General features: G+C 42.6%; 1 protein-coding gene across 8 annotated transcripts in view; it reads right to left on the bottom strand.

Moving 5' to 3' along the window:
* Nucleotides 1-4,926: 4,926 nt before the first annotated feature.
* The window catches only part of ARVCF (ARVCF delta catenin family member), a 245,417-nt gene continuing 238,763 nt past the window's right edge, over nt 4,927-11,580 (bottom strand). For 7 of the 8 annotated variants that reach the window (XM_068208793.1, XM_068208794.1, XM_068208795.1 and 4 more), the window contains 3 exons: nt 10,760-10,851; nt 8,754-8,867; nt 4,927-7,371 (listed from right to left, as the gene is read on the bottom strand). In XM_068208793.1, coding sequence (XP_068064894.1) covers nt 8,766-8,867; nt 10,760-10,851 — 194 coding nt within the window. In that variant the 3' untranslated portion in view covers nt 4,927-7,371; nt 8,754-8,765. The remainder of the gene's footprint in view (nt 7,372-8,753; nt 8,868-10,759; nt 10,852-11,580) is intronic. The other variant, XM_068208796.1, reaches the window with a different exon arrangement.

Raw genomic sequence — 11,580 nt, 5'->3', positions numbered from 1 at the left:
CATGTGTTTAAGGAGTGCCCATGAGAATAGGCCACTGATAGAAAGCTCCCAAGGGGAAGAACTTCCCTAAAACAACATACATACATCTCTGCAAATTCTCACAGCTCATGTCAGAAATGGATGATCTCACCAAATACTGGTAATTTACACCTATTGTCCAGATGACAGTTACTGTCTAGGTTGTCTTAGTGATTCAGGCAGTACATGAGAGTGAAGTCTGGTTTCTGCAGAAGCCTCTTTTTTACCTCAAAGGAACATGATAGTGTCTTTCAAAATATTGAACCAATTTGGTGTACAAGAAGGAAGGAGGATTTAAGAGGTAATCAAACCTAGCAGTACTGACTTTTGCATAACAGCACTCATGGAAGCAATCCTTCCATCAGAATTTACTTGTCTGAGTACAGAGCAGAGTACAGGAGCCATTACCTCTTCCCACTGGCATTAGGAAGTGAAAAGCAGCTTACTGGACAATTGTGAGCAAAGAGTCAAATACTAAATGCAGTGAAGGGAACATACAGAAACCCCTACAACAGCAACAAGAAGAGAGAAACCACTGAGATCCTAACTCTCCCACCCAAGGTGACACCGGCAGGGCAGTGATGTGTCCTTACTTGCCTGAGGAGTCAATCAGGAATCAGTTATAAGGTACCTTACAAATAACAGCTATGATTGCTGTGCACACACACTTTGAACAGAGTACCAGAGTTTCAGTCTTTGCCTCTGTCTCTGCAGCTCAGTTAATGACATTATAAAGCACCTTCCTGTTTCAAAAGATCCCCCATCAGCTTGAACCAGAACAAGATCCTGCCACTGCTGTGCTTCAGAGACCTTCAAAGAAAGACACTGGGGAAGAGACCCTTGAGGACAGAATATTACCCCAAGACACTGCTGAAACCTGAAACAGATGAGGGCTGTGATATTTCTTGCCCACTGTTACCAGATTAACCTTTCACCTGCAGGACTCACCACTTCTGTTTGCCCAACCTGTGATAAGATGGAAATGAAGTAATTCTGACAGCTATAAAATGTCAGTTGTAAAAACAACTTATTTGTTTTAGCTCAGTATACCTTACCTACAGGATCTGCTATTCATTGCCATATTAGTGCATCCACAAAGGGAAAATAAGATTCCTCACTGCAGTGGAAGAATGATGACACCAAGCTGCAGGATGCTTAGTCTAGGAGCCCACATCTTTTCACAGCACTTGTGAAACTGTATCCTCCAGCTGCAAGAACAGATCCAGAGATGATTTTACAAAACACCTGGGGATGCATTTAAAACATCTGAAATAAGGAGGGAAGGTAAGCTAGAGATGACCTTCTAAGCTCTGTTTGCAAACATTTGCATGTAAATGAAACCTTACAGTGCTGTGAATGGTACAATCAGGAATTCTCATACGGCAAATTCTGTTACTGGCAATGATTCATCAACCTTTCACTCAGAAAACCTGACCTCCATTCTCTAAGACCTTGCAGAACAATCTGTGGAGATTTATCAGGTTTTGTCAGGCTTCATGAAGGCATGGCGGTGAATACAGTGTGTTTAGGTGTGCTGGTCACCGATCTCACAAACACAGATGAGGCAGTCCTCAAGAGAATGAGTATCTGTTGGTAACTGGCTGTTACCTTAAACACATGGGTGACTCTTCATTATCCGATTTTCTTCCATTCCACAGTACCAAATGTACATTATTTGGCACATCCTCAAAGTAACAATTTCTCATGTCAACCAAACCTCATACATTGTTACAGTTTGGTTTTCTTACACACATTTCAGAAATGTGCAATCTTTGTGAAGTTACATAGATTTTATGGTTTAATTGAGGAAGGTTAGTAACTTTCCAAATGGAAAAGCTATCAGCAAGTTCTGTGCTCACAGACATGCTGGCCCTTGAACAGGGATGTAGATGTCTTTCCCAGAGAAATATACTTGTATATTAAAAAACAAAAAAACCCCATGATCTACAGTCCAGAGTTGTGCTACAACTCCAGCATATTGGCAACAAATCAAAAATGTTCAGCTTTACTCATTTATAGGGTATTTCAATTGCCTCTCATTACCACTGACCTTTTGCTAACACAGAGCATTGACCTGAGCTAGGGTTGAATAATCCCCTGCCACAGAAAACTGCTGGTGCAAAAGCCAAAGAATATTTGCGATAACTGATGTAACAAAAAGATAACCAATGGCACATGTATTCTTTCCAGGCATGGTTTATTGAAAACACACCAAACTGTTATCCTACATACCTGGTTTCTAACAAGCATTCTACTTGTCTGCATTATGGAAAGATCCTATCATAATAATAATACATTCTGTCACGGTAATATTTGTTCTATGAAAAGCATAATCCACCTTTTTTTTCCTCTCCGTACTTGTAAAATCAAACCATTCTAAGTGTTTCAGTTTATAATACAGTGTAAATACAATGCAAAATCCCACCAGTCTAATCTACAGAGAGAATGTTGAGCAGTTATTACAGAAAACACATTGTTGATTTTTTTTAAATTCTCCTACCATGAAAATTTTAAGGCACATGATAGTTACAAACACATTAGCTACTAATTACCAGTAAGCTTCTTAGTCTAGTTGTTTTTTTTCTGAACAGTAAGAACCAGATTGGCAGGCCTTGTAGTATCTGCACTATCTTCCTCCTCACCTTGGACTTCAGATCATCCTACCCTGATGTCAAACTTTAAACAGAAAACAAATAATATCTTCCCCTTAAATGTACTAAGTTAGTTACTGTATCCGTAAATCAGACTTTTTTTCTGTCAAAGATAAGGAAACACTAGATTTTAGGGGCATCATAAAGAAATTTTGCAAAAAACTACGCCTATATAAACACCTTCAAAAACTCCCCCCAACAGCACAAACCTGCTGGCTGAAGGTATTGGCACATTGTAGGTTTCACTGAGCCAGCAGTCGCTCAGCAGATGAGGCTATACCACTCTGATGTGCCCATTTGGCTTCTGAAGCTTTTCTTACTCGAGGGTTTGACATGTGCACCTCTCTCACAGATAGCTGAGCCTATGCTCAACCTTAAGGCAGGTAACAGAAGGTAACTCATCACCTTCAGTCTCATGGAACTGCTCTAGGAGTGAAAACTGCTTTGCCTAGCAGAAAGCTTTGCTGCTAGAAAGCATTACTGAAACTGCTCCTCAGAGCTGGCACGAACTTAGGAAACTGCTGTAACAGACATGTCACCCCTGACTTTCTTCATGTGCCCCTGACAGCAAATCAGTTCCTAAGTCCCCAGGGGCATCTTGGCAACAGAGACCAGATTTGCTTCCCTGATGGAAGCACATTTGGAACCAGAAGGTCTGAGTGTGCGAGAACAGATCTGGGATAGGCAGCAGTTATACCAGAACAGAAGACACTGAAGACTGGGACCTACGGCTGCCCAAGCTGTTCCCTAGGGAGCATTTCAAGCTCACAACACACCTTGAGTTGTATGTATGGCTATACTGCTACTTTAATCCACAACAGAACCAAAATGTCCTACAGCCTTGCCTTTTTACTCTCCTCCTTGGATTCTGCAGACACACTGACTGACCTGGGAAGCCAGGTCAGTGTAAAGCACAACTACTTGCACACTTACTTGATGCTTCTCCAGGGGAGTTGACACACAGTGTTGTTTCAACTTGCACAGCTCAGTGAAAACGCTTGGGAGATATGTGAGCCACCTTCCTGGGAAGACGGTTCTACAGTAATCACATGCTGTCACAAGTCTCCCTCTCCCCTGTGTTATCTCAACCCTGACTGGGCCATCAAATTTCCTCCTCCTCTTTAGCAGGAGTCTTGCAACATCATCACTTCCTTCCACAACCATCCCTCCCACTACAATTTCTGCAGGCAGAAATCTCTTCTGTCCCAGCCCCTTGCAGGCAGATTCCCCCATTTTCACACTGGTGTCAATGGTAAAAGAGGAGGTCACACACCTGAGCCCTAAAAAGCACTGCCTGCCTTCTTAGCAGGAGACTCTAGACCCTACTGCAGCATTAGTCAACACACACTGCCGCTTTCCCTTCTTTACATACAGTCCCTGCTGCCAAAATACAACAATTACGGGTTCATATACCCACATTCCAGAACAGCTCAAACAGCCAGTCACACTTGTGCCAACAAGGGGAGAGGTGAGGTCAGGGGTGGGCACACATCCCACCAGTGAGCCCCTGGCCACAGACAAAAAGGACATTAAATCACCAGATCTGGTTCAAGGTACCCTGCTTTGGACCTCAGCAGGTGGGCTGATAATACAAGGTGATAGTCTCACATACAAGTCATCCCCCAATCTGTTTTCCTTCCTCACCAACCAAACAACAGTTGAGAAGAAAAAATCCCACAATAACGTTGAGGATGGGTTATTGCTACATACTTGGGAATTAGTTGTCAATGTAAGGCATGGGAAGGGTAGGGGTTTGATGTGTGATTCCCAGGGGAAGCCTTGGCCCATCAACTTGATATCCAACTTCTTGACATACCATCCTCTGATTTTCTGCAGCAATGAACCATGTTGTCAGCTCACAACTCTGCTGGCTGCTGTAACATCCCCAGGAAAACAAAGAACAGTTTGCTAGGATGACCTGGGCAGCTAGTGCCATCTAACCTGATAGGGACAGTTCAGGGTGAGTGTAAATACCAAAAAATACTTTTGGGAGAAGTGAGATGGGGTCTGACTCGGCTTCTCAAATATCCTTAGAGTTTTTAGCCCATTAGTGACACAGATGAATGTAGACTCCAACCCAGTTTCTCAGTGTCCCTGCAGTGTCCCAGTAAGAGCCATGGGATATCTAGGATTGGAAGTCATGACCATAATTGGCCCCAGTCACTTCACTTGCTCCTTCCTGTGGTTTTCTCTGTTAACTTCTTGCTGGCTTTGAAATATCTGCACAATAACTAAACCACAAAGTCTTAGCAGAGACTCCTTTCAACAGTCAGGTCTTTATTTTAAGTGAACTTTTTCTCAGACTCCTTTGGTAAATATATGGTTTGAAGTAGATCAGGGACAGACTGACAGCATGGCCCTTCTCTTACACTGTTCTAGTCAGCTACAAAGCAGGTTCCATTGCTAATTACTGAACGTTTTTAAAAAAATCCTTTCATATACAAAAAGAATACACCAAATACATAACCAAAAGTGATATAAAACTCTTCTCTGTAGCTTGGTTAAAAGGGTCTCCGCGTATTGGCAGAACAAGTATGAAAAGAGCACCATTGATATAATATACAGTCAGACGATGTATCTGGTTTCATTGCCACACTTCACGTCTACACAGAGAGACACTGCCCCGACACAGATAGTCACAGGTGCCTCTCTTTGCTTCCCTTGATCCGCTGAGCATCTTTGGCCCTACAGGACTCTCATGCAGGTGAAAAAACAAATCTTTGCTATGTTGATTTGCTCCAAGCAACTTCACCTTCCCCAGGATCCAGAAGTGACACTGCAACGTATGTGGAAGATGAGGGTCAAAAAGGGAGGGTGCGAAACAGCACACGTATCATCCAAATCACTGACAGCTTCTGGCATCAGTCTTTATCCCTGAATCAACAAATGCTTCCCTCTCCTGCAAACTACTTTACATGGTTTTGTTAACCTATTCTCTGCACAACAATATATATATATATATAGATATATAGACTTTTTTATTTATTTATATATATGTATTCATGTCAAATTTTTAATATACTCAAGAAGATACAAAGCTCTTGGTACTTGCCTTTTTTTAAAGTTTTTAAATTTTTTTTTACAAAAAATGTAATGGTTACTATTACAGTAATATTTTGGGGAGGTGAGATTGTTGGATACTTCCCCTTTTTAGTAACAAAAGGAACGGCAGGCACTGAAAACCGCAAATGATGTTTGCCAGGCTCAAGAATGTGCTTTCCAGTCACACCGTTATTAGGAGCTTGTTTAAAACTAAATGTGGCAATCAAAGAACAGTGGCAACCAAGTAAAATCAGCGAAAGTCCTCTCATGCTGATACTGAGACATTTGCTTCCTATTCTCATCTGCTGCCCTCCCTTGACCAATGCCTGGAGAAAATCAGTGATCTGAAATAATTTAGTTCCCGGCATTTCCAGATACCACATTTGCAGAGTACGTTCTCTTGAGGTAAACATTCCCTTACAGAAGGCAGGCCTTGGCATCCTGGAGGAAAGCTGCTGTGATTTTCACGCCACATGAAATATGCAAGCTCAAAACAAAAACAAAGGAACACAGAAACCATGACAATGATTTTAAAATGCCAAACCAGCTCCCTTTGTGGCATTTTTCATCAGGATCTATAGCCCAAAGCAAACACGGATCCAACACTGAAAAATTTACCATCAAACGTAAGTGACAGACCCATCTCAAATTTATAGCGTGTTCAAAATGAAAAGCTCCTATTTCCTTCAATGTCTTAACAGCTATGGCAAAAGTAGTTCATCATCAATGCAACAATGATACATTTAACATGTAAAAGCTCCTTATTGCAATCTTTGAGAACATGAAAATAAAAAGCCAGCCAACTCCATTTTCCAGCACATATTTCTGAACCAGGGACACTGAAACCTTCCATAAACTGCTTTTCAATATGCAGAAATAAAAACAGAGACATTACAGAATTCAAAAGGCAGAAGTATTGTACACCAGATTATAATGATAATATAGCACTGTGATTGATATAGCTTACTCTAAAAGCAGATTATACAGCTTGCATCATTTTTTTCTCCACTCTCCAGTTCATTTAACTAGCATTTAATAGTTTTTGTTCTGCATTTTCTCCCTTCATTGAAATCCAATAAACCCACTCAACATTCTTGCACCTTCTGTGGGAATAATAAAGAAAACCTAAACATTTTTCAGAAAGCCTTCAAAAACGTTAAGAGTCACAGTTCAAAAGAAATCCCCCAAAACAAAAACCAAAACAATGAACCCCAAACCAGAAAAGTGCTATTCTCCTCATGGCTACACCTACGGTATCATTTCAAATATCCCGCAGTTCCTCTGTTGCTGCGAAGCTGCCGCATGATGTGCGCTTCTCCAACTTGGCACCATCCACATGTAAGAGTCACCTAAGAATGCAGCCAGCTACATGGAAGCTTGGATTCTCTTTTCTTGCTTTTCTTCTTGCAGGAGTGGGAGGGAAGGAGGGGGAGGTGGTGGCTGTTTCTGGTGGGAATGTCAGGGAGTTAAGCAGCAGAGTGTCTCGCTGTAAGGCATCGTGCTCCGGGCGATGGCACTCGGGTGGGTTCGCTCCCCACGCCCTCCTGGGACCTGCAGCCCTCCCAGTCTGAATGGCAGTGGTGACTGATGAGATCCTCTGGGTCGACTCAATGTTTGTTTCTCCCCCCTCAATTAAAAAAAATGTGGTTGGACTTTAGCCCTGCAAAATAAAGTCAGAACTGATTAATACCAGTCATTAGCATGGCCTTGGTGATCTCCATCACCTTGTGGTAGGACAGTGACTAAAAATGCCAACCTATGCCAACACATGGGTTCCTTGAAGGGCATGTCTGGGAGAAAACAACTCCCAGAGAGAAACAGACTTCATTTTTCAGAATCAGGACCCCAGCTGTAGGGCTTCACTGCTCAGAGCAGAGTGCAGGAGTGAAGCAGGCACCACAGGCACATCGATGCTAGCCCTGTGCCTGAGCCACCATGGCTGATCACACAGCACTGAGCAGCCATGGGAGGCCAGTGGTGCCAGGATCTGCTCTGTGACAGCACCTCAGAATGCTGAAAGCCTCCTCTGGGCAGGTGCTTCCAACCAGAAACAGAAACCATCTGCTAACACCTTGCATTTCTACTAGACTGAAAGGAAGGAGAGGAAAAATTATCAAGCACCATCACCCAAAAACATACAGGAGTTTTCTCTCCCACTAATGCAAGGGATTTCCATGTAGAATTATGGGGGTGGATGACAGTTCACGGTTTGGAATTTGGGCCTTTAAAGTCTCTTGCCCACTCTGATGGGAAAGCTGCTCAGTGCCTTCGTGTCAGTCACTGAAATTTTCCTTTAGTCATAGCCAGGGGCACAACACCTGCTGTTCCAAACACAGCATCCTCTGACGGAGTGCCAGAAGCTATCACTGGGGTAACTCAAGCAAGACAGCAGGACACAGATTAGCAGTGGCAGGAGCGAAGAAAGGCCGGTGACATTACTGAGGAACTTGGCACATGGCAAAGGCAGACAACTAGAACACAACAAAAAGGCACCTTTCTTTAGTGACACACAATAAAGAAAAAAAGAAAAGTGGGAGTTGTGGGTCACTGTTCATTGTGTAACCAATATCATCTCTCCTTGCACAGTAACTTGTGTACAGTCAGCAGCTTTCCTGCTGTAATTCGTGGGAACCTTAGGGGACATCCAAAAATGGTCAAGGATATGTTTTTTCTTAAGTCTCAGGCTAATCCTTATAATGAGTATTGAGGGAGAAAAATGATTGGAAGCAGGAACACACTACTCAAGTTCATTCCCATGGCCTAACAGCAGAAATATTTCACATTTCAGCTGACAACTAATCATTCACAATATTAATTTTCTGCCTGGTTATTTGACAGGTTATTTTTAATCAAACAGTGGTGTTTGATTGCATTTCATTAAAGATACACTGAATAGTATAAACACGACTTTTTTTTTTTCTTCCAAATGCACTTTCATCTATCTGTAAGTTAGCAGTTAGATTTGAAGAGATCCCACAGCTATACAGATCATGCACAAGAGAAAGTTATTCACTAGCCCCAATTACCATTAAAAGGACCTACCATGCATGCAAATTAGACCCAGGAGTCAACAGGCTGGGGTTTAATGTCACGGGCATCCACCAGATTCACCGAAGCCCTGTTACTCCTGGTAATGTTTTTCCTATTTGTGTCATTCTGCAGCACAGGGTGAGGAGTTAAAGCAAAACAGAGCGGATTAATCAAACAAAACCACCAAACAAGTCAGCTTAAAGTAGCACAAGGGAAAATTAGTGGTAGAGGAAGAAACAGGATCAGCAAAGGCACAATACTGACAAAAGCATATGCAACAGCCAAAAGGTCACCAGTTCCCTGGATTCCCAGCCTCCCTTGAGCTTTCACACAGCTCACGAGCCACAACCCCCACAGCCACATTTCTGTTTGGCAGCACAGGGAGGAAGAGCAGCAGCTGCTCAGCTCTGCCCAGGTGAGGGCAGGGCTGTGCACACCGTTGTTGTGTACAACAGCCTGGACTCAGGCTACCCCTAGGTGCTCAGAACCAAGAGGCAGCACAGGCTATGGGTCACACACTGTTGAGGCGAAATGTTTTTTCTCTCTTTCCTCATAAAGCAAAGCAGCCTCTTGCTGAACTCTGGTTGTGCTTCACTTCGGTCATATGCTGGAGTTAGGGCTGCTTGATATGATTTTGAGGGTTGCATTGGACCACTTTAATCAATTTTGAGTAGAAAAAGTAACAAATACTTGGCAATTTTCCTACTTTATCCTATTTTCCTTAAAAAGACATTTTTTGCCAAGCTCTTACTGATCAACATTCTTATATAAAACTTACTCCATCCATTCCAGCTGCATCCTTGCAAAAATGTACTAGAACTGTGATGAGGGAACTAGGAAGTTTATTTGACTGATACTAGCTCAAGCAGGACCATTTCTTGCCAATTGGAGGGCAGGGACACAATGTAGGACTTCAGTAACCAGCTTAAAAAAAGTCCAGGTAGAATGAAGCCACTCTCTGGGGTGTATCTACTTGGTAAGGCAGAACACAGCAGGAAGAGCCTGGCCAGGCAAGTTCAAACAGACAAGTTGGTGCAGTCTTCCTGGTTTACCATCTATGAAGTATTTTTATCCAAATCCCATTTTTTTATTTCCCTGTTCAATGATGGTGGGTTTGCCTTTCAGCTGACTGAAGTTTAACTGTTTCCCCTCAACATGAATCACCTGGATTTTCTGGTATTAGCAACAGTGTGCTGAAGGTTATTAAGACCTTCTGCAGACTAGCAATGGTGTCTCCTACCACTGACTTTTATTTCAATGAATCCTCATTTTCCTTCTCAAAATTACTCCCCCAGGGGAAAACCCAAGCTTGAGTTAAGGCCAGGGTGGCCACAGCATTAACAGACTTTTTACTCTGAAAAGGTACAAAAGTGCAACAGAAATTACACAGAGCCTACTGAGCCACACTTGCACACAGCTCATAATAAAGAAAGCCTCGTAAAGTAAGAATTATTTTTAGTTAGAAAGTAGTCTAAATTTGTATTTAGAAGACACACACATAACTGTGTACGTCTCTTCTTCGCTCTCCATCTCCCTGGCCCATGGCCATGGTCCACCATCAGGACTGTGAATGAGTTTTGTAGAAATGAGTACTATTCACCACACTGCTGGACATGGACACACAAGATCACACCTATTTCTCATGGTGAAGACAATAAAGCAGCATGACAATCTGAAGAGACTTGTCAGAACAAAGTCTGAGCACAGTTACACAGTTCAGGGCCAGGGAATGCTGCCTGGACAAGGGCAACAGAACAAACACATCCTATCTTTACAACCTCATCCATTTACAAGAGTACAGCAACTACCCGCACTTGCTCCTGCACTGGAAAACAACATTTTGTTTTTATTTCTAGTTAGCCAAGTACTAAATTACAAAATAATGTCTTCATGTGAAATAAAAAAAGGCCCTGTATACAGCCCCCTGGTGAGTGACTACCCTGTGTTTCTGGCTGAGGACACTGGACTCCTTCCTTCCCAAGGCACTAACTACCACTCAGCAGTAAGAGGGAGCTCACTTTTAAAGGTTCCTTCTCAGAAGCATCTCCTGTGTTATCACTGGTCTTGTACTTGCGTTCTTTGTCTCGGTGGTCGATGGTGGAATATCCATCTGAGGAGAAAACACAACAGTCAGGCATGAAGCAAAAACAAGAGCAGAAACAGAGCTGATGCAAGCAGAATTCTTCAGCAAAGGAAAGGAAAACAAACCACCACAACCCAAAGATGTCGGCAGCCTGCTTCTCATGTGCTCCAGCTCTGAAATTTCATTTTTACTAGCTAAAAACAAACAGAGAAGCCTTCTTTTTATAGCACTGCCAGATGCTGGCACTCATTAGCAAGCAGCACTGTTTTCATCCCAGTCTGCTGCACTTTTTAGTGTGCCCAAGGAAAGGAGCAAGTTGTCATCTCATGCCCTGTGGCTAATGAGCTCCACATTCAGCCCAAATCCTGTGTTCCTTGCTTAGTAGCCTGATTAATTGGCTGTGTTCATTCTCTGAATGGTCTGCAGCCTGTTCCCACTTTTTCTGGGCCTGACTACTAGCAGGACATGACAATAATTTGGAAGAGTCCCCATCAGAGCACTGAGAAAAAGGGCCTGTCAAGTTGGAAGAAATCTCAATGCAAACCCTGCTGTGCTTGGGCTGTCTTTCATTACGAAGCAGCACCTGTTGGTGCCTTTCCTCCTGACAACTAAGGAACAGCATGAAAGCATGATGAACATAAGAAGAAAACTGTGAGAGGGTTTTATAAAGAAATGGCTATAATTATTTCAGAACCTTAGCTTTGAATCATTGTCAGACAATGCAAAACTTAATTTATTTTCATGATACATCAAATT

This window comes from Anomalospiza imberbis, chromosome 18, assembly GCF_031753505.1.
Source record: "Anomalospiza imberbis isolate Cuckoo-Finch-1a 21T00152 chromosome 18, ASM3175350v1, whole genome shotgun sequence".
Lineage (NCBI taxonomy): Eukaryota > Metazoa > Chordata > Aves > Passeriformes > Viduidae > Anomalospiza > Anomalospiza imberbis.
Note: the sequence above shows the minus strand (reverse complement) of the source record. Positions and strands in the feature narration are given on the sequence as shown.